This window comes from Myxocyprinus asiaticus, chromosome 9, assembly GCF_019703515.2.
Source record: "Myxocyprinus asiaticus isolate MX2 ecotype Aquarium Trade chromosome 9, UBuf_Myxa_2, whole genome shotgun sequence".
In the NCBI taxonomy this organism is placed as follows: Eukaryota; Metazoa; Chordata; class Actinopteri; order Cypriniformes; family Catostomidae; genus Myxocyprinus; species Myxocyprinus asiaticus.
In genome coordinates this window covers 39,123,513-39,147,869 of record NC_059352.1, presented here as the reverse complement: position 1 = coordinate 39,147,869, position 24,357 = coordinate 39,123,513, and the positions used below count along the sequence as shown (strand labels likewise).

The 24,357-nt window shown below is 38.4% G+C and overlaps 1 protein-coding gene across 1 annotated transcript; it reads right to left on the bottom strand.

Moving 5' to 3' along the window:
* Positions 1-604: 604 nt before the first annotated feature.
* chpfb (chondroitin polymerizing factor b) lies at positions 605-24,357 on the bottom strand. Its single transcript, XM_051707675.1, has 4 exons — positions 24,065-24,357; positions 17,858-18,425; positions 14,305-14,487; positions 605-3,357 (listed from the first exon to the last, which is right to left on the bottom strand). Exons 1-4 carry the CDS (start codon positions 24,355-24,357, stop codon positions 2,095-2,097), a joined length of 2,307 nt encoding a protein of 768 aa, XP_051563635.1. The 3' UTR covers positions 605-2,094.

Genomic DNA, 24,357 nt, shown 5'->3' with positions numbered 1-24,357 from the left:
TATACAAATGCAATTAAGTGCAGTAAAAGTACACTGCAACAGGTTTCTTCCAGTGGTAATGTACAGTGCTTTCACCATTTTACCTTTTTACAGTTCTTAAGAATGTAATGAGTCTTTGCGGCAGGAGAACAGCTAAAATATGCCACTCGTCTCTCTGTGAGTAGGTGTTATGTTCTGTTCAGTCTTATGTAACTTTTCCATTGTGCTGTAGTCCTTATAATGGAACAGTCTGTCTCTAGGTTTGAAACATGGAAAACACACTGGAGCGCGCTGTTCACTGAAAAACAGCTAAAAATGACAAAGAAAATAAAAAACACTGTTAAATAATCTCTTTTGTATTATCATTTATAAGTAAAATATATTTTATATTGTATTAAATTATAAACATTCTAATACCAGTAGAAAAACTGAAAATTGTAGAAACACATTGTAGCTAAATATCCTTTACCATCATTTCCACCTTGTCACAAATGTGACTGAGAAAATTCAGTCTGGAATGGACTAGAAAACAGCAAAAATATTCACTGCAACTGAAAGAGAATATCCTAAAAACTGCCATGAGTTTATTATTATTATTATTATTTAATATATATAATTGCACGTCTTGAGTAATTTACTGGTGGCTGTTCATAAACTGGAGCCTTCTGATTGAGTATGGTTAATTTCCACAGATTAACTTGTTCATGAGGACTATGTTGCAAGTAGAAAAAAAATATCAGCTTTTACTGCCACCTAGTGGGCATAATACAATACTTGAACAACAACAACTACTGTATCATGTTTCTTCATCAATACCAACTCAAGCACAGTCTGGTGGATCAATAATGGTGGATATTTAAGGGAAGAGTTGTCATATTAAATCATGCAAAACAAGACTGTGAAAGTTGTTTTTATCTGAATATCACATGATACACTAATGCATTGCATGCATAACAGAAGTTGTGGTTTGGTTGTGATCATACATAATAGCTATAATAATAATAGATGAAAATTTACCCTCACATAAATTGACAGACTTTCAACAAAAACAGAATTTGAGCCTCTAAAGCTCTTTATCTGTAACAATTTCTGTTAGCAGCAGCACGGTGCACAAAGTAAACATCTGCAGTGCAATGCCCTAACTCTAGAATCTCATTACAGCATGTCAGTTCAGCAGAGCTCAACACATGGTACTCTGCTCATAAACATGTTTTTGATAAAGAATAGAAAAACAAACAAACAAACAAACAAACAAACCACCAGTGAAATCATATTACATAATAAATATTCATACTTTTGTTTATGTGCAAAACAGAGAAAAAAAGAAGTGTTTTTTGGTTCATTTTATAGGTTGGTTGCATAGATGAGATGAATTTCAAGGTTGCCATAGTCATCCACATCTAACCGGAAAAGGAAGTGTGATTGGAAGACTGGAATGCATTTCTAACATGGGTGGATTCAGAAAACTGGAATAATGCAAAATAAATTTTGGAAATACTTCTATACATTCGCCCTTTCTGAACTGTCCAGTTTTGTTATAAACATTAATTATCCTTTGTTTTCTTAGCTGCAGCCACAATAAAAGATGCAAAACAAATCCTTTCACTATAATTCAATTCACATTCACTGTTCCAGCTCCGCCACAAACTCTAACAGTCTTTCAGATGCATTACATTTACAATTGAGGAATACAACCCCAAAAAGCAATTCATCCTTGGGGTGCAGCAACATGACAGGAGTTGCAATGTACAGGAGCTGCTGTGTTGACTCATTCTTGTAGTTCAAAAATTGCTCCGAAAAGTATAGTACAGATGAGAAAAGAGATGAAAGTAAGATTTCTTTAGTGCATTACCAGTTAACTAAGTCAGTTGCTCATGGAAGATATGTGACTTTAGAAAATTTTTCAAGGTCTCAGAATACTTTGGAGACCATTTCTCTTTGGATTCAGCAAGATACAGATCTCCAACAAAAAAACCTTCATAGTCAAACACAGCTCTTGGCTAATCAGATGTCTTTTACTAGAAAACTGCTTGCTAGATGTTGAGAAGTTGTACTGGTAACGTTTAGCCATGCTACAGTTAAGAGTTACCCCACTGTTGCTACTTACAAAGCTCCTCAGGTGCTATTGCCTTGCTCTTGTTCAAATAATAGCATGGCCAGCTGGGAACGCGACCCCTGGCCCTCTAAAGTGCTCTGGAGACATCGGTGGAACGCAACCTCATTTAGCCGTTGATCACAAGTCCGGTTGCGATATGCCTGATGCAAAGCAGGCTCAACAGCACGGAAGACATGCAGTCCCGAGTACTGCACAAACACATCATAAAGGTCCAAGCTCTCCAGCAACTCCTCATTCTCAGGTAGATCCCCAGGCATCCGTGTGCGCGACGTCATGTAGTCAGAGTTGTAGAAGCATGCCTCCTCAAAAGTGTAGTGGTCAAAATGACCCACCTCCCTGACCAGGTCTGGTGAGCCAGGGGGTGTCTGTTCAGGATAAGCTACACGGGGATCAAAATCTTGGAAGTGGATGGGAAAGAAAGCCTGTCTGCCACTAATGGCATTCATGCGGCAGCGATTCAAGAACTCTGAGTTGAGTACGGTGTCAGGTGTGACCAGGAGGAAGAGTGTGTCCACCGGATGCTTCCTAGAAACAATGTCCAGGATCTGCAGGACACCAGGACTCTCTGTCTTTATGCTTATCCATGACACCTTTACGCTTGGATATCTGCGCTCAAGTGCAGTGACCTTCGCTTTGACCTCTGCAAAGACATCATTTTTACTCACTTTCTGGGCCTCAGCAGGTTCGTAGGTGAACAGAAAGTTAAGAACTGCATTCTCACCCGTCTCTAACAGGTTGGAGGAGCAGTGATCTAAGAAGTGCAGCGCTACATGGGACTCATAACTGGCAAGGGGTAGGAGGATGTGTACCCGTGTAGCCTCAGTGACGTAAGGCATAGGTATAATCTCTACCTGGCTGAGGGGTCGCACAAGGTGTACACGCCGGGCAATGGATTTTTGGTGACCAGACTCAGTCGTGGCCTGGAACTGCAGGTCCAGGGTGTACTCCATCCCACGTGTATGGTCAAAGCGTCGGTAACCATTCACCAGCTGTGGAACGCTCAGCTGTACAACAGGGGTGTATTTTTTGTTGAGCTCTGCAACAGCAACCTTGATGACATCAGCTACATCGTCACGATCAGCGCCATTGAGCTGACACTTGGGGGCGCCATCCACGCAGGAGAACAGATGCTTTTCAGTGAAGTAGTCCCAACACAATACCTCAAAGCGGCTCTTGGGTTCAAAAGGAGGAGTGATGCCAATGGGCCACAGAGCACTCTTGTTTCCATCCACTGCTACTTCACTGACATTCTTTATCTCTGACTATGGGAGAAAAGAAAGATGCATGAAATGTAAAAAAAAAGTTATAGTTACCACTATAAAAATCCAATTACATATAATAAAACACATTCAAAATGAAAAAAGTACTAATGAAGATGGTTATTTTGATGTCTGAAAGTAAGTGCAATGTTGAATAATACAAAAATAGTTGTATACAATTGTGATCATAAGTTTCCATACATCTTTTTCGCATTAGTTTAGATATCCATTGCAGAATCTGTAGATGGTTAGCATTTTTTATTTAGTACTGCCTTAAAAAAGCTGCATAAGAGTAGTATATTCCACACAACAAAATAATAACTTAATTTACACAAATTATCCTGTTCCAAAATGTACATCTCCTTGGTTCTTAATATCGTGGGTTGCCTTCTTGAGCTTTAAAGACCATATGCCATATTTCCAGTAATTGATGCAACACACTATATTGATATATGGAGTTTCATTTAACAAGGTTTGGGAGGAGCAAGTCATTTAATCCGACCAGCTGCTTACCTCTACGTGGCATCAAGCCTTCTGGCATTCCTCCACCTCCCCTTCTTCTCCTATCTATCCATCAATAACTAATCTAAGTCGGGTCGTGTCTCGAGCCCCTTTCACCCAGGACAGCGAGCCACACATGTTTACCCTATCCTCAATGCAGGATTACATTTACTTGCAAACTACTGAACCAAGGATTTGTAAACTTTTGAACAGTATACTGTGTAAATTCAGTCATTATTTTGTCTTGTGTAATATATGTACATTTCTGTCATGTCAAATAGCATCACCAGGGCAGCAATGTAAACCCAAACATTTTCATTACTGGAAATTTCAAGTTTTCTTAATTAAGTATTACTTGAAATGTCAGGTTTTGGGCTCATGACTCAAATATTTAAGTTTATTTAACTTATTTATATTAAAAATCCATAGTCTTAAGATTTTAAGTGTTAATAACTCAAACTTGTGAGTACAAAATTGAGGCTATGGGAAATACCCATAATTCTTTGTGCTTTAATGATTTAATTATGTTTCCTTGGTCAAAGGGAAGATATGGGGGCATTTAAATAGTTGTAATAAATAATTTATAGAGGTTTTAGCTATTTTGTAGTATTTATGTTGTTTTGTTGCAAATACACACTGAAAACCCTAATAAGTTCATTGCACTCATTTGATTGAGTAAACTCGTTACCTCAATTCCATTGAGTAATGGGGTCTCTCTTTTCAAGTAGAGTGAACTTAACTATTTAAGTTGAGTTAACTACATGCAAGTAGACTTAACTCAGATTTGAATTTAAATATGGTTATTTCTACTGTTGTACATTTTAACTGAATTGATTCCATTTTAGATCAAACAACTGCACAGCTCAAATAAAGATGATAACTGATTCTAGGTCACTTATTAAATTATTCTTTACAGAAATGCATATATGCACTTCAGCTGCACAAGCACAAAGAGATCTGCGATAGTGTGACCAGGGTCCAACTTGACCAAAGAGACACAGATCACCCTAATTGTGACATTACACCAAACAACTATTTGCAACAAAGCATAAATAATACAACTATAGCGGCCCTTTGGCATCGAAAGGAGGAGGTAGAGAGTTTCCTGCGGGTGCCTTTGTTTATTTTACTTCGGTTGCAATAAAATTTAACGTTCAAGAATGCTTTTGTTTGAATTCAATCATTTTCATGCATCACATTCCTCTGCAGCACTGTATTGAACACAGTGATTCATCGTATATCATATCACAGCACTTCAAATCTCCTCAAAACTTCGTAAAGCACTTCAAAGCATCTCAAAGCACCGTAAAACTACACAGAAAGACAAATAAAGAATAAACAAATGTAAATACATATTCACAATATGAAATTAAGTGTTCACAGCATAAGAAACATATGTTATTAGCCAGAGTTTAATTACAAATATTATGCTCAAAATAAGAAATCAAATAACTACGAAATTATCATGAAATGAACACAAAACATAACATACCTCGCTCCGCTTTCCAAAGAGTAACTAAACAAAAAAAAAGAAAAAAATATTCACATTTTTTATTATATTTAGAGCTTCTTTGTGTCAGCTTGTTTAACACACATGAACTCTCTTCTGTGTTACAAAAAATCCCCTTACGCCCTCTAGTGGAGATGTAAAGCAAAAACGAATTAAAGGGGGCGGTCATTACACTCCCACCAATCATGTTATGATGAACAAACACATGAAAATAGAATAAATCATACATGATTTCAAACTTTGATGAGCTCTTAAATTCTGATTTAAGTATATGCATTGACAAATCACTTGTTAGAAAACTAATTGTCTGATACAAGTGTGTCACCTATGCCAGTCAATCACTCACTCTCAAGTAGGACCACTAACTTCTGAATTGGTCGCTCATTGATTGTAGGCTTGGAGTACTCTTGCTAACTCTTTGATTTTCGCTCACTTGTTTGAACTTTTACTCTTTGAACTAAGCCATCACTCCCCTGAATGATTTCAACAACTCGACCTAACTGCCACTGGTTCCTTGGCAGCATGTCTTCTTTGATGATGACTATGTCATTTACTTTGAGATTGCGTTGGGGTACATGCCACTTCTGCCGTATAGCAATGTTCATGAGATATTCTCTTTTCCAACGACTCCAGAACTGTTCAATCAGGTACTGGACTCTGCGCCACCTTTTCGTTGCATACATGTCTTCTTTCAAAAATTTGCCCGACGGAGGAAGAACAATCTTTGAATTCATCAGAATGAGATTGTTAAGTGTCAAGGGTTCCAGTGACTTGGGGTCATTGATACCATCTACAGTTAATGGACGACTGTTGACGATAGCCATCGCTTCATAGAACAAGGTTCTAAGAGAGGAATCATCAAGTCTGCCTGGACACTGAGAAAGCGTAGCATTCAGCACATGTCGCACAGTCCTGATCTGGTGTTCCCAGACACCGCCAGTGTGACTTGCTAAGGGGGCATTAAAGATGAATACACATTGTTTTTCAATGAGGAAAGCTTCCAGTGCCTTGACATCACATTCCTTGAAAGCTTCTTTGAGCTCATTTCTAGCTCCCACAAAATTGGTGCCACGGTCACAGTGGAGTTGACGAATGGCTCCGCGAAGACTAATGAAACATCTCAGTGCATTGATAAATGCGTCTGTTGACAGGTCTTCAAGCATTTTGATGTGAACAGCTTGAGAAGAGAGGCAAGTGAAGATGTGTCCACACCTCTTGTACTCTTTCCGACCTCTCTTTATGACAAGTGGGCCAAAGCAGTCCATACCAGAGTAGGAAAAAGGGTCAGAGACTTCAACACCCTCTTTAGGAAGCTCAGCCATATGCTGTTCCTCTGTTGGCCGTCTGAGCTTTCTGCATTGTACACATCTGTGTATCAATTTAGCAACTGATTTACTGCCACCGAGGATCCAAAATCCATTTGCTCTGAGCTCCATTAGTGTTTGATACCTCCCTTGATGGCAAGATTTGGCATGGTAGTGGGCCAAAATAAGTCTGGTGATGTGGCTGTCTCTTTAGGCAAAATTACTAGGTGCTTCAACTCTTCACTGAGAGATGATTGCTTCAACCTTCCTCCAACACAAAGGAAACCACCTTTCAAGATGGGATCAAGGTGAAAGAGTGTACTCGAGTTCTGAAGAACATTTCCTCCTTGAATCACCTTTATCTCTTGGGAGAAAACTTGCTGTTGGAGGAGCTTAATCACACTCTCAGAAGCCCTTTCGTATTCTTCCACAGTCACAATGTCATTGGGACATTCTTGTTTTGAAGTCAGCCGTTTTATTCAAGCAATCACCTTAAGGAGTGCTCTCTAAGAAGAAAAGCAACTGAATCAGCTAAGAAAGTCCAGATTATCATTACCTTTGGTTACAAGTGCTTGAGCTGATCTGACTTCAGGGTCACCCACAAGTAGGCTATTTGAAGGGTTAAGTGTTGGACACACTTGTTGTTCCCACAGGAATTTGGGTCCAGATATCCAGGTTGTTGAGGTTATGTCTGAGGCATAAAGACCTCTTGAGGCATAATCAGCAGGATTTTCACATGTGCTTACATAATACCACTGGCTTGTATCTGTGAGTTATCTTATCAGCTGAACATGATTTGCGACAAACACATGAAACCTTCTTGCTTCGTTATTGACATATGCCAACACAACCTGAGAATCAGTCCAGAAGAACTCCTGATCGATCTTCATCTCCAGCTCAGCCTTTAACATAGCACTCATTTTTGCAGAAACTACAGCTGCAGTCAGTACCAATCGTGGAATACTTTTGATTTTTGTGGGTGCAACTCTAGCCTTGGCCATCACAAGACTGCAGTGTATTTCATCTTTGTCATTTTTGAATCTAAGATAAGAACATGCACCATAACCTATATTGCTTGCATCCGAGAAGTGGTGCAGTTCCGTCCTGACTATGTCACCGAAAGACTGAGGGTGGTAGCATCTTGGAATGCTGAAGTCTTTCAGCTCCTAGAGACTACTCTTCCACTCCTCCCACCATGGAAATAGATCATCAGGAAGGGAATCATCCCATCCAATATTTCTGCGGCACAGCTCCTGTAGAATACATTTTTCTTTCAGAAGGAAAGGGGCGATGAACCCAAGAGGGTCATACAATGAAGCAACGATCGACAGGATACCACGACGTGCTGTTGGCTGGTTTTTTTAGTTTGACATCAAAGATCAATGTATCATCTTTCGTGGACCACTGAATGCCAAGAGCTCTTTAGCTTCCTGGATCGATAGAACAGAGATAAAGCCGTCATCTATGTAGAAATTCTTCTCCACAAATGATGAAGCTGATGGGTTCTCAGACTTGTACTGTTCTGCCAAGTACTTAAGGCCAAAATTGGCACATCCAGGAGATGAGGCAGCACCAAAAAGGTGGATGGCCATGCTATACTCTTGAGGTTCTCTCTCCAAATCTCCATTCTCCCACCATAAGAACCTCTGCCACATAATTTTGCAGAGCAATCGAACACCACCCTCAACTTGTCTGGCTTTAGAGGGTGGTAGACACCATGATGTGGTATGTACCATGCTGTTTTTCCATCAGCTGTTGTAGGGGTTGGCTCTGCATCTCCCTTTCTAAACATTTCTTCCATGAAAGCCTTATAATTGTCATAATACTGTTGGTTGGTCTTCAGCCTCTTCTTTAGGTGATGCAACCATGCAGTGGCTAGCTTCTTGTTATTAGGTAGTGAAGGAGGACTACTGCTCTTGAAGGGAAGAGGTAGTTGATAATGTCCGTCATCTTTATGCTCGATCTTGTTGCTAAGAAGACTTATGAAGCAAACATCCTCTTGGGACACATGCTTGTCCTTGTAATTCTTCTCATTGAAGTCCGACTCCAGTACCTTTAAGACATCATTTGCCGATGGGACTGATATTTCCTTCACTGAGACTCGATGAATGAAGCTTTGGCCTCCTTGTCTGTCCAGATGGGGATTACAAAGGCCTGTGATGCTCCAGCCAAGCTCTGTTTTCTGTGCAAAAGGCTCATTTTCACTGCCAATAATGACCTTTAAGGGAGCCAATGCTGAAGGACAATTATATCCGATCAACAACCCTATTTCACAGCTCTGGAGTGGCGACAGCTCGTTGGCTATGTGCTTGAGGTGAGGCCATTGCAATGCAGTCCTTTTTTTTGGTATATAAGACTTGTCAACAGGAATAAAGTCACAAGAATAGGCTTGCTGCACTTGAATGTAGTTTCCACCTTGGAGTCTTCGAACTCACAGGCCACTGACCTTATAACTTGTGGTGACGGTATCATTAGCTGTCATAGTGCTGAGTCTCAGCTTCACTGGTTGACTGGTTACACTTAGTTCATCAAGAAAGTCTTTCAAGATGAAAGTAGAGTCACTCTGGGTGTCAAGTAAAGCATAAGTGAGAATTTCATTTTTTGGCTCCTCCACTGTCGAGATAAGTACAGGAACTATGCTGGAGGTGGCAGAAGCACGTTGTGTCAGTGCATAAGACATAACCTTTTGGACTTCTTGACTTGTGTGTACTTCTGAGTCTGATCTTGATGCTTTCACAGACCCTTTGCCCCTCTCTTCGTGCAAGCAAGCAGGGTGTCGTAGGCCACATGTACTACAGGTCTTTAGTAATGTGTCCCTTCCTTAGACAACCAAAACAAAGGTAGTTCTCACAAATGAAAGACCTTTTGTCGTCTGTAGACTTTGCTGCAAAGATAGGACATTTGGCAATGTTATGCGTTTCACTCTTACAAACAGAACATGGTGACATTGGTTTGAACTCTAGTCTCTTTTGTGTAGAATCCTTAACTTGAGCCTTTGTGTTGAGAGCCTTGACTCTTTTGGGGAATCTCTCTTCTGAAACTTTAGAGCTCATCAAATGTGAAGAGGTTACAGGATTGCAAGCAATCTTAGATTCCTTTTGCAAGAACTCTGCAAACTGTTTAAAGCTTGGATAGTCACCGGACGCATCCAACTCTTCCACCACAATTTTGTTCCATTTTCGTATAATCCACTCAGGTAATTTCTTCAGTAGTTTGTAATTTTCCTCACAGTCATTCAGAATAGATAAACCTTTTACATGAGGGATCGCTTCAACACAGCCTTGTAGAAAATCTTTAAAACCTTGCAAGGACAGAGGATCATTTGCTCCGTCTTTAGGCCACTTCATACGTTTTTCACGAAAGGCTCTCTGAACAATAAACAAATTTCCATATCTTTCTTCAAGGACCTTCCAGGCGCCCTGATATGCATCTTCAGAGTCTCTATAAAAGAATCCTTCCACAGCCTTTCGAGCTTCCCCAGCAAGATAATTTTTCAAGTAGAACATCTTCTTGCTTGCTGGAAATAATTTGCGATCAATAAGTGCTGTGAAGGACATTTTCCAGTGAATGAACTTTAGAGGATCACCAGTAAAAGTCGTTGGTTCTGGGCCATGCAGTCGACTTATACTTAAAGAATTTACTAATGCTTGAGCTAAGCTCTCAGTCTCTTGAGTCGTCTGCACCTCTGGAGATGCTTGCCGAGTATGGAATGACTCTGCCTCAGGATTTAGCTGGAATCTCTTGTCAACCTCCTTTGCACCGATCTCAATTGCATTTTCACCTCCCTCCTCATGATCTTCAAGATTGCCCTCAAAATCGTTGTATGCCTTCACACAACCTGCGGCTACTTTGACTTCCTTATCTGCTTGTAGCATCTGCAACTTTGTTCTCTCCTCCTCAAGTCTTATGCACATCTCTGTTTCTCTCTGTTTCATTTCTGCTAGCATTCTTGCTTCATTCAGCTTCCAGTCAGTCTCCATCTTGCGTAGTCTCGCTTAGTGATCATAGATTTTTTGCATGGCCTTTGCTTGCTCTACTTTGGCTGAAAGTTCTGCTTCTGCATCAGCTCGCTTACTGGAAGCCTTGGAGGAGGTCTTTGACTTGTTCTCTGTACTTTGGGATGACTCTGACATGACTGTGTCCGTGTTTGTACCACCAAAGATAGATTCGTACTTTAGTACTTGTCTCATTCTCTCTTTCATGATTTCTTCATTATGGATATCATCAAAGGTTTCCATTCTTTTGCTCACCAAATCACAGATCTCTGTAGTCAGTGTGGTACAGGTATCCATTCTGTTAACAATCTCTAGTGTTGTAGTATGATTGCGCAGCAAAGGGGCGTAACGCTGACTAGCTATATCTTGTCTGCTTTGAATGTCTCTTTGGATTGGGTCAAGATCTTCACAAGAGCAGAAAGTTTTCAATTTGGACCTAGTTTCCTTAGCTATCTGCTTCCCAGAGTCGTAAGCTTTGTTAAAGGCTTTCTCATGCTTCTTTGCTTCCTGGTTATGCATCTCTAGGCCTTTCTCTGTAAGACTTCCTTTTCGTGAACTTGATCTGATTTGTTGCGTTCCTGAGGGAATGCTCGATTTCTCTGCAGGGGCTGACATTTGACTAGCTTGTACTGCCGTTTGCATAATTGTGTCTTCCATTTGTCTGTCTTCAGGCTTAAAGAGCAGTGACCTACTCGTATCAGACATCTATAATTTTGACACTCAAATATTTAGCAAACAGGATTTAGGCAAATCTTATATGCAATAACACCATAAAATTGACATTCAAACAGTTTCCCTTTGTAAGATTTATACTAAATAAATACAGTGAATACAACCCAGCATTGACATCTAATATAGTCTGTACCTTGCAAATCAAATGCACCAAGTCAACACTTTCAATCTTTGGTGATCAAATCTTGCATAACTTTTAAATCTCTTAATGCAAGATTCAAAAAAATGTAATAAAATGTCCAAAGTCTCTTTAATTATGAAAATTTCAACTCACACAGTCCAGGGAAATGAAGCTCTATTTATGATATTGATTCACTTATCTTTCCTTGTAGCTGAAGTTCAACTCTGCATAACAACAGTAGGATAATTTGCTGTCACCTTCTGATCTTTCATGAGAGCTCGCGTTCCACGTTGACTGTCTGATGTCACAGTCCTGGCGGGGAATCAGTCTCTTGCTCGCATGACGAAAACAACAGTGTGGCGGTGAAAGCTTCAGATGCAGCGTCGAGTCCCACTCAAGCGATGTAACAGCAGCGATGCGTTTACTCAAGTGTCGAGTCTTGCTCAAGCAACGAGTTTTACTCAAGCATCGAGTTTTACTATAGCGGCCCTTTGGCATCGAAAGAAGGAAGCAGAGAGTTTCCTATGGGTGCCTTTGTTTATTTTGCTTTGGTTGTAATAAACTTTAATGTTCAAGAATGCTTTTGTTTGAATTCAATCATTTTCATGCATCACATTCCTCTGCAGCACTGTATTGAACACAGTGATTCGCCTGCCTGCCTGCCTGCCTGTCTGTCTTTGATTACTGCCTGTCCCTTGGATTACCCTCTTGTTTATCATCTTTGTTTTGTTATTTTGCCTGGATTGCTTACCTGGTTTTGACCTCTGCCTGTTTGATTACGATTGTTATTAAACTCTGCACATGGATCTTCACTCTGTGTCTGACTCTGACTCGTTACAAAGGGAATGTGGGTATTCCCTGTGGCCTCAATTTTGTACTCAGTAGTTTGAGTTATTAACACTTCAAATCTTGAGTCTATGGATTTTTAAGAAAAATAAGTTCAATGAACTTAAATATTTGAGTTATGAGTCCAAAACTTGACATTTCAAGTAATAATTAAGACAACTTGATTTTTGCAGTAATGACAGCTTTAGGGTTTACAGTGCACTGGTGGCCAAAAGTTTGAAATAATGTACAGATTTCATTCTTATGGAAAGAAATTGGTCCTTTTATTCACCAAAGTGACTTTCAGCTGATCACAATGTATAGTCAGGACATTAATAATGTGAAAAATTACTATTACAATTTGAAAAAATGTTCAGCAGTAATGACAGCTTTGCAGATCCTTGGCAATCTAGCTGTCAGTTTGTCTAGATACTTAGGTGACATTTCACCCCACACTTCCTGTAGCACTTGCCATAGATGTGGCTGTCTTGTCGGGCACTTCTCACGCACCTTACAGTCTAGCTGATACCACAAAAGCTCAGTGGGGTTAAGAACACTCTTTTCCAATTACCTGTTGTCCAATGTCTGTGTTTCTTTGCTCACTCTAACCTTTTCTTTTTGATTTTCTGCTTCAGAAGTGGCTTTTTCTTTGCAATTCTTGCCATAAGGCCTGCACCCCTGAGTCTTCTCTTTACTGTTGTACATGAAACTGATGTTGAGCGGGTAGAATTCAATGAAGTTGTCAGCTGAGGACATGTGAGGTGTCTATTTCTCAAACTAGAGACTCTGATGTATTTATCCTCTTGTTTAGTTGTACATCTGGCCTTCCAAATCTCTTTCTGTCCTTGTTAGAGCCAGTTGTCCTTTGTCTTTGAAAACAGTAGTGTACAACTTTGTATGAAATCTTCAGTTTTTTGGCAGTTTCAAGCATTGTATAGCCTTCATTCCTTAAAACAATGATTTACTGATGAATTTCTAGAGAAAGCTGTTTCTTTTTTGCCATTTTTGATCTAATATTGATCTTAAGACATGCCAGTCTATTGCATACTGTGGGAACTCAAAAACAAACACAAAGGCAATGTTAAGCTTCATTTAATGAACCAAATAGCTTTCAACTGTGTTTGATATAATGGCAAGTGATTTTCTAGTACTAATTTAGCATGATTACTCAAGGATAAGGTGTTGAAGTGATGGCTGCTGGAAATGGAGCCTGTCTAGATTTGATCAAAAATGACTTTTTTCAAATAGTGATGGTGCTGTTTTTTTACATCAGTAATGTCCTGACCATACTTTGTAATCAGTTGAATGCCACTTTGGTGAATTAAAGTACCAATTTCCTTCCGAAATAGCAAAATTTGTACATTATTCCAGACTTCTGGCCACCAGCGTAGATGTTTTTTGTTATGTCACCATTAGTGTGATCAATGTCCCGTTTGGTCAAGTTGGACCCTGTTGTCTCCAATTCACTTTGTGCATGTGCAGTTAAAGTTATATATTTCTTTGAAGAATTAAGTTTATTTATTGACTGAGCTAGAATCAGTTATGATCTTTATTTGAGCTGTGCTATTGTTTGATCTTAAATTGAATCAATTCAATTAAAATTATTAACAACAGTAGAAACAACAATATTTAAATAGAAAATCTGAGTTAAGTCTACTTGCATCTAGTTACCTCAACTTATATAGTTTAGTTCATTCTATATGTAATATAAGTTAATTAATATAAGTTAATTTAACTTAATTGCATACGTTTTGGAGACGCCATTACTCATTTCAAATGAGGGAACAAGTTTACTCAATCAATTATAAAAAAATAAAATAAAAAAAATGCAGCTTTTATGATCTCTCTTATTAAAAAAGGATAAATATCTTTCATGTTCAGCAAGAGGTATGTAAACTTATGTGTAGAATTATAAATGTGAATGCTTTGCATGTATTCGTAAGAAATGCAGTACACTCTAACCTGCAGTTTCTCAATTTCTTCATAGGTCCTCTGCAGCTCTATTTCCATAAAATGTTTGTGCAGACGGTACATAAGTTCTGCTCTGGTCACAGGATGAATGGTGAGAGCATTCTGGAATCCATAATCCCCCATTCTGTTATGGTCCATATTATTTTCCATAGCAAAATAATTATAATTCAGCCCCTAAGTTAAACCAAAATTTAAATTAGTTCAAAACTTTTTTTAATCTATCTATCTATCTATCTATCTGTCTATCTATCTATCTATCTATCTATCTATCTATCTATCTATCTATCTATCTATCTATCTTCACATATCTTGTGTTTTCATTAAACATTAATAACATTTGGCACTATAAAAATAATGTTCCTTATTCCTTATCCAATCCTTATTGTTTCACAGACAGCAACACTTGGTTAATTCTGGTCAGCTGTGGTCAGTAGACCCCTGCAATGTGCAGTAATGCTGTTTAATGTCTTGTCGTAATCATGCTAATTAACTTAACAAATCTCAGTGGGTCTGCAGCTAGCCTGCTGAGAAAAGGAAGTCATTTATTCTGTGGCTCAGCACAGTACAAGTACATCATTCCAGTAAAGTAATCCTTGTGTCTGGAAGCTCACTTCCTTCATGGATCCCAACAACATCTGTTTGAAATACTGATGTTTTATGTTCAGGTCAATGCTTTTACGTCAATGTCCAAAAGGTCAGCAAACTTTATTAAAGGGGCTGTCCTAAACCTAATTTAATGAGATCTTGTTCCTGCATGAGACTGACAGCTCACCTAATGAAGCCAGGGATTCTGGTTTCTCTAGCCCTTATGCCTTGTTCATTACTGAATCACATTACAGTTGTTCCCGGTCAAAAGAATGTAACAACTCTAACTTCAATCACGTAAAAGGACTAGAGTTGTGCATTTTGAGTGGGTTTTTGGATATTTAGACCTTTTAATTTTTTTTTTTAATTACTAATTTATTTACCTATGTGACCTTGAACTTGACACTGCAAATTTACTTTTTTATGAATATTTTCTCAAATACTGATCCTCATAAATCACATACTGTTTGAAAGCTTAAAGTCTCAAGAATCAAATTGTGGTGTCCATTTAAAAAAATATATGAAAACCAGATGAAATTCCAAGTATAAACACTAGGTGGCTGCAGAGAGCTACTTATTCATCCCTGGTTGAAGAGAAGATGGTTTATAGATTACGAGGGAATTTTTTTAGGTTACAAACTGGTAATTACAAGGGTATTATGCTATAAATGTGGTTTATGAGGAAATTTCTAGTGTCCCCATAACTCAAATCGCTTAAAAAACATACTAAACTATGTTTTGTTGAAAATGTAAAAATGCAAAAAGTTTTTATGAGGGTAAGGTTTAGGGGTAGGGTTAGGGGATATAATCTATAGTTCATACAGTATAAAAATCATTATGTCTGTGGAGAGTCCTCATAAGGATTGCTGCACCAACGTATGTGTGCATGCGTGTGTGTGTGCGTGTTCAGCATTGTAGATGTGTTGTGGTCCCACCAATTCATTTTGGTGTGTGTGCGTTCTGCATTGTGGCTGATTGTTTTATTGTTTTGACAAATTTAAAAAGAATTGTTTCGTTTTATAGTCTGACCAGTCAGTCAGATATGTGTGAGTGTGTGTGTGTGTGTGTGTGTGTGTGTGTTTTGCACTCTTGATGTTTGGTAGTCTCACCACTTCATGTCTGTGTGTATTTTTTCTGCACTGTGCAGTGTTTTTTAGATTTTATATAATTAAATAAATAAATAAAATAAAAATAAAAAGATTTTTAGTGTTTCCCATTCATTTCCTATGGCAGTCACTTTTGACCAGGAACAGTATAAGTGTGACATTTGTTTTTTCTACAACTTAGAATGATCAAATCAACAAATCAAATTGTTTTTTTTGTGTGTGTGTGTGTGTGTGTGTGTGTTCAGATATGAAATGAACGAAAAGTCACCAAGTCTCGTACCAGTCAGATAAAGCAAACCAGTTTTATTGAAGAAACAAAATCGATTTCGGTCAGAAATGACCGAACAGTGCATAAGGGTTAGGGGACCTTTGGAGTAATCATGATTTTGCATTTCTCTGCTGCCCTTCCAATAAAGATATTATATTTATTGATTAATGAGTAAATTGCTAATTATTACTGAATTCTGTTAAAGATGTTTTTTGTGTGAAACATGTGATCAGGCTATTTAGAATGCAATGGTCCTAACTCTAACCCTAACCTCTATGGCAAAGCAATGAGATTGGGTATAATCATCAAAGGAGTCAGCAGCCACCACCCATGTCCAATCCCATTTAACGCACCAGCTCAAACACTCCACTTACATGCCATTACTTAACAAACTTATTACATCTTAACAAGCACATATACTGTTCTCTACTGTCTCCAATGCTGATTTTGTGAGAAACATGTTTTGAAAATGTGCAGAATATTTTCACATGACAGTGAGCTTGTTTGAGTGCATAAGTGTACCTGCCTTCAAATTGAAAAATACTGTGAACTATTGATCATTTAGCCTCCCTGTTGCATTGAGCCCTTCAATATGAAATAGGGAACCCTCTCAATAAAGCATGGACTCCTGGGCAATGTGGTATCTCATCAAAACTGGAGACCCTAAGCGAAAAATTTTGTCATATGTGACCAGCATAAACATTGCCAACTAAGGGAAACCAGCTACATGATAAGTTTACTTTATCAACACAGGCCTGTTTTTAGAGTTTGTCAGGATGATCTGTACATAGTTCAGGCACTAAGCCCTCAATCCCCCCACTTCCTTTAGCTTAATTCAGCACACGACTCTCTCAGCCACATTTGCCCTGGTATAGATACTATTTTAGCTTGTGGCTAATTGGAATCTCATGATCTGAGAAATATAACTGCATTAGTGATACAGGAAGGACCAACTCAGATGCAGAAATTACCCTGTAAAAAATTCAGTGAACAGTACAGCTGTTCAGCCAACACTGTTATCTCCACTTTCCGCTAGAGAGAGATTTACAGTAGTTAAATTAAGTTAGTTTAGTTAAAAACTAACTTAATTTGGGGGGTGACACCATTTTTAAAGAACACAATTTTATTTTATTTTTGTGGGGGGGCTGGATTTAAAATAACACATCTTTTGCAAATAAAGCTGAAGTACATAACTTTTTCAGTGTTAAAATACTTTTTCCTATCCCAGCTTAAAATGCAGAGACAAATATACGAGAGCAATTTATAGGTAAATTATTTTCAAAAACTGTAAACACTGTCTCTGTGGCACTATAAATATTCCTGTTTGTTTTGAGCAACCTGCTTAGACCCGCCCCAACAATGCTGCTCAACCATTGGAGTTAGTTGGGGGTGGGGCTATTTGTTTGTTTGATCAACAGCAGATGAGGGGCATATTCAGAAAGCTGTTTTTGAAATCATAGTTTATTTTTTGCAGTTCCATTCGGTGGTGCTAGTGTCGCAGAAATTACATACTTCAGCTTTAATGCTCACTCGAATACTGAATATACTGTATGTCATAAATTTCCTACTAATTAATACCCCTTACCTCATATTCCTTCACACAGCTGATGCCAGCATAATCAATGATACAGCGACCGAGCCACTCATCAGGTCTGACACTTATGATGTCAGTCCTACATTGCTCCAAGAAAGGCTGGAGCTTCATAAGTAGTGCACGGGACAGTAGAAATCCTGGTCCACTGTGGCAATACCTCGCCTGTGTTTTACCTCCAATGAACTCTCCTGGGTGGCCCATGTAAAGTTTAAGGTCCATGCTCAGATGGCTCACTAAGATCTTAAGTCTATCGGGCTGGGTGTAGGTGTCATCCTGAACAAAGTAAAACCAATCATACTCAGCAATGTGGTGTTCTAGAAGATACTGGACAGAGTGGAACATGTTTGGGACTGGACGCTCGTCACCATGGGAAACCACAATCATTCCATGAGGGAGTTTACGATTGCGAGTGCCTGTAAAGAAGTTGAGTCGGCCATGCAGATGGTGGTTGAGGGTCCGGTTGATGGCCACAGCTAAAGTGTTCAGAGTGGTTTTGGAGGTAAATACTGAAACAAAGAGACGCTCACGAATTCCAAGCTCTGTGCTGGCATACTTGGCTCTAAGAGAAAATGAGTAAAGAAATATGAATCACAGCAAATAGTTGGACTTGCAAGTCAAAGGCTAGGATTGCATAAATCAAATTAAACACTCCAACAATTCATAACATACCGCACACATCTGCAAGCATGTGCAGTTCATAATGAGCAGCTAACCTATTATCTGTTACATGTTAATATGAGTACATAGTTATTTTTGTATTCATATTACACCTACAGTAAAAATAACAATAATCTTCACTGGTAACATACTTAAAGGAATACTCCGGGTTCAATACAAGTTAAACTCAATCGACAGCATTTGTGGCATAATATTTATTATCACAAAAAATTATTTTGACTTGCCCCTCCTTTTCTTTAAAGGTGCTGTATGTAAGATTCAGAAACCCTTGTTATTAATGACACCTGTGTCCGTTAAGTGAACTGCAGCCTGTTGCTCGTGAACGCACACACACTCTATAGGGATGCGAACGAGCATAATCTAAAACAAAGAGACTGAACGTGATTCACCGGCATCATGATGACAGATGAGGTAGCATAATTAAAATTACACAGTTATGATTGTTTTACAACAAACTTTGAGACTGTATATTATATTTGACTCTCCAGTGCTGGAACAGGGCTAAAACAAAGTGTGGCTATAGGTCTGGCTATGCGAGACTGTAGTTTGAAGTAATCACTTTTCTTTGCATGATACATTGACTGCATTTATACGATAGCCTATGTTGGCGTTAGCTAGCTAGCCAGCTTTATCAATAGCTGTTAGCTAAATCTGGTGGATGATGACAGTAGCTGTTTATAAAATAAACTGTACATTATAAATATGTTGACACAATTCAGTATTGATGTGATTCCATCATAACTGTCATTTTGACATATCGATGTCCTATTGTTTTATAATAATAGAATATATATATTTTCTGTATAACCAAGTTACGTTACACTAATGAATGGAGCTTTTTGCATTATCTTGAACATTGTCTAGCATTAATTTCATGTGTTATTGTAGTTTACCTTGCTGAATAATTACAGATTAACATTATGTCAGTTACTGTGAATCAGCATACCTGAATTTTATTATAAAGAGAAGATCGGTGAAATTATCTGAAAGTTACGAAGCAAGGTAGCTTGCAATTCGTCAGCTTTAGCAAGCAAGATCAAGTTAGCTAAAATTACACAGATCAATCCTTATGGCACTACATTTCACATGCTTTGCAGTTATGTAAGCTTACCTGTCCAAGAAGAAGAACGCCAATTCAGGGTCGGTTCTGATCCCCGAAACCAAACGAAGGTCCCTCCAGGAATCAAATGTCCTGCCAATGTTCACTCTAGTTTTCGCTCGACCACGATCACGTTCCCGCTTAGCCAGACGGGATTCAGTAAATCTTTTATTTTTTTTTTTTTTTTTTTTTTTGCTTACTCTGAGTTTGTGTAGGAGTTGGTGTTGTCTTTGGAGCCGGCCGTTTGCTGGATTCCATCTCTAAGATAACATTACCTAGTGTTGCAGTTTGTTGTCGCTGTTGAATTGCGGAAGAGAAGCACTGAGGCAAGGCTCTCTGGAGCGCGCAAAATGTCATATCCTTTGGATTTTCCCAGCAAAAGCGACCCACTCCCTTCGCATGAAAATCAGTCTACAGGCTTTAATAGGCAACCAAGAAAGTCCGGGAAGGGCTCGTTTTTTAAGTTGCTTTACAAGCCATTCACACATTGGCAAAAAAAGGCAAATATTACATGAAAAATGTTACATATTGCACCTTTAAAAAAAGCAAAAACATGAATGGGGCCAATCCATAAACATTAAAATACCTTTTCAAAAGTATAGCCACAAGACATAAACAATATGCGTGTTTACATAATTTTAGTGTGATAAAATCACTTACTAACCTTTTCTGTGTTAAGCAGCAGCCAATTTTGATGATGCAATGTCAACAAACCCTAAAACCTTAAAACGACTGTAACAATGATGATTTACAGCTCAAATAATACCTGAGTTTTAACAGAAGAATTAATGTACTTTTATAAAATTATAAGCTGCACATTTCTGCCTTTAATCCCTCCAAAAATTGGCATTGTAGTGCCTCACTGTAACCTCAATTTTTGTTTTTGTTTTGAGGGATGAGTCTAAATTATGTTTTGTGGTAATCAACAGTATGCCACAAATGCTGTTGATTGAGCTTCACTTGTATTGAACCCAGAATATTCCTTTAAAACTTTTACATTTAAATTGGATTATGCTTGTGATGTGTTTATAGGGTATTGTAGAAAATATGTTTTGATCATTATTTTAAACATCCTCATGATTGTATAAATAAATCAATAAAATAATATCAACATAATACTATTCTATGGTATTTTAAAACATAAGCTCATATCTTCTAATAGCTAACAGAAATAAAACATCCAGAATGTCAGAAATTAATCAGAAAGTCACAATGTAAAAATTTTATCAAGTAACCTAAAATATGTGCTTCATGTGGTAACATCTTAATTAACTAGTTTTATGCAAGTTTAAAATGTTATTTAATCTGACTATATCAAGCTGACAAATTAGGTTACACCAACCAAAGTTATCTTTTTTTTTATCAGTCAATTAGAAATAGATCCTTGAGATAACAATTGCAAGTTACCACTTTTGTCAGTATACTTACAATGTTACAAAACAGAACATTTTAAATAATAATAATAATTGTTTTAATTATGCATTTTTACATACACCAATGAGCCAAAACATTATGACCACTTGCCTAATATGCTGTTGGTTCTATGTGTGCTGCCAAAACAGCACCGACCTGCCAAGGCATGGCCACTATAAGACCTCTGAAGGTGTCCTGTGGTATCTGGCATCAAGATATTAGCAGCGAATCCTTCAATTCCTGTATATTGCGAGGTGGAGCCGCCATGGATCAGACTTGTTGGTCCAGCACATCCCACAAATGCTTAATCAGATTGAAATCTGGGGAATTTGGAAGACAGGGAAGCACCTTGAACTCTTCATAATGTTCTTCAAACCATTCCCGAACAATGTGTGCAGTGTGGCAGGGCGCATTATCTTGCTGAAAGAGACCAATGCCATCAGGGAATACCATTGCCATGAAGGGGTGTGCCTGGGCTGAAATGATGTTTAGGTAGGTGGCACATGTCGAAACTGACATCCACATGAATGGCTGGACCCAGGGTTTCCCAGCAGAACATTGCCCAGAGCATCACCAATCCTCCACCGGCTTGACGTCTTCCCACAGTGCATCCTGGTGCCATCTCTTCTCCAGGTAAATGGCACACACATACACAGACGTCCATGTGATGTAAAAGAAAACGGGACTCATTGGACCAGGCAACCTTCCTCCACTGTTCCAAGGTTCAGTTCTGACGCTTGCGTGCCCATTGAAGGTGCTTTCGATGGTGGACAGGGGTCATCATGGGCACACCGATCTACGCAGCCCCATACACAGTAGGGTGAGATGCACTGTGTGTTGTGACACATTCCTCCCATAACATAATTAACATTTTCTCTGACTTGTACCACAGTACACAGATCTGTCCGTTCGCACCAGACGGGATAGCCTTGGTTGCCCTCATGAATCGATGAACCTTAGGCGCCCAACACCCTGTTGTTGGTTTGTGGTTTGTCCCTCCTCAGACCACTGTCGGTAGGTAATCACCACTGCTGAGCGGGAGCACCCCAGAAGCCTTGTTGTTTCAGAGATGCTCTGACCCACTCGTCTGGCCATAACAATTGCCCTTGTCAAAGTCGCTCAGGTCTTCTGCCCATTTCTCCTACATTCTACATGTTACGATAACTGATTGTTCGCTAACCATCTAATCTACCCAGTACCCAGTTGTTAGGAGATGATCAGTTATTCACTTCACCTGTGAATGGTCATATTGTTTTGGCTCATCAGTGTATAATAATTAAAGTATGTTTAAAATATGCATATTTCACATTTAAAATGTTAAAAAAAAAATTTTCTAATGTCACCCTTTATTTCTTCTCAAAATGCAGTTGTTATACAGTTTTGTACTTATATCAGTGGTCTACACTGTCCTCTGCACTAGTTTATGTTCAAGCAGTGAATACCGTACTAAACACTGAAATCACTTGAACATTTTTCTATTTGTTTATTGTTTAATGTTGTTTGGTTGTTGCTACAATAACTTGGCATTAACAACAGCCACTGTAAATAAAGATAAATAAATAACAGAAAGATTTAAAAAGCTTCTTACAGAGTTTGAATGATTTAATATGGTTTAATTACAGCCTATTACAGTTTTTCTCAATCGCTTTGGCTCAATTCTTGAATGAGAATTATTTTTTTCAAAACATTGTTCAAATCTCTGAACAATTAGTTTCTTGTTCACCCCAGATTTGAATTTCTTATTCATTTAAGCAAATTGCACACGTTGTGGCAAAAAAGTACAATTGTCTACAATTGGCACAATAACTAAATGCACATGGCTTGCTGATGAGTTGATTCTCAATGAAATTGTCATACTCTTCACAACATCTAAACATTCTTTCATCATGTGAGCAATCACATGCATTCAATTATCAAAATCTGTCAGACATACATGTATATTCCATAAATATCTACGACATGGAATGTTTTTCATTGTTGCGTTTTTTTTTTTTTTTTTTTTTTTTTTTTGCATGGATGTCATTTTGTGACAATTTTCTGTTCACTATATAAGACTTTACATGTAAGAAATGTGTAAAATAGACATGCAAATGTGAAGATGTTTAGATGTAACACATTGCTACAAAAATTAATTTACTGTATACATACAAATGTACATATCCTTTTTCTGTGTACTGCAGTATTGTACAGTATTGGCTTTTACCAGTAAACTTTTACCTACTGTTGAAATCGGTGTCAACAAAAAAAGTAGAACAAAAATGAAATTTGTATATAACAAACATTTCCAGGGTTGACTGCCATGGTGAAAAAAACATCTAAACATTTTGACCAGTATGGCTCACAGGATGACAATTTTTTTTACTGACACAATAACTAGATTTTGAAGCATAAATTTAATGTTTTGGGTGAGTTACTACATTTTGCAGACATACAATAGAGTTGTGATGTCCCATAAAACAGTTGTGACAATTTAATTTACTGTTTAGAGAATGTTAAGACTGTTTCAAAAAAAATGAGCCAAAGCGATTGAGGAAAAACTATAATTTTATTAGGTATGACATTTTGTCAGAAACTATGATTATCAATGGTAAAAGAGTACAATAAATAAGTAGCAACACTTGGTAAATAAGTAACAATAATTGTTTATGCGTGTCTTGTGTTCATTAAGGACGCTGTTTGTCTTGTTATGGTCACTTACAACTCAGTACGCACTGTATTTCAGATTACTGAACCGCTGATCCGTGATTGAAGTCAGGCTTAATGTGCCCTAATGACATCATACGGCTAGAGAGGACAAGGAGCATGATCCTGACTCACGAGCCACAAAGAGAATAGCTAAATCCTTTCTGCTTGGATGCTTGTGTTTTATATATATATATATATTTCTGTTTGAATCCTTAAGTCATCAGTTTTGCAAAGCACTGACAATCTCTCGAGCATCCTTGATGTGCAGACTCCTCTTTGTTTGGGCTAGGTATAGATTCAGTCATTAACTATCCTACACCTACCTGAACACATTTTTTGGAGGACCTTGTTGGGCAGGCTTGTTGAAAGGCACTATTTTGGCCTCAAAATCCTTTTCGATGTTTCCGTTGTTACTAGTGGTGCCAGAGGATATCGAACTAGGTTTACGGGCCCCCTTCAAACTCTCAGGCTGCGCTATGAGCATCTCGTCGGAGTCAGAGTCGCAGGACTCATCCACCCAGGTGCCGCTCAAGAGACTCAGAGTGAATCCCAGAGAGATGCCCAGAATAATCGGCGCAGTTGGCCTGATGAGAGACATCAACATTGAAATCCTCAT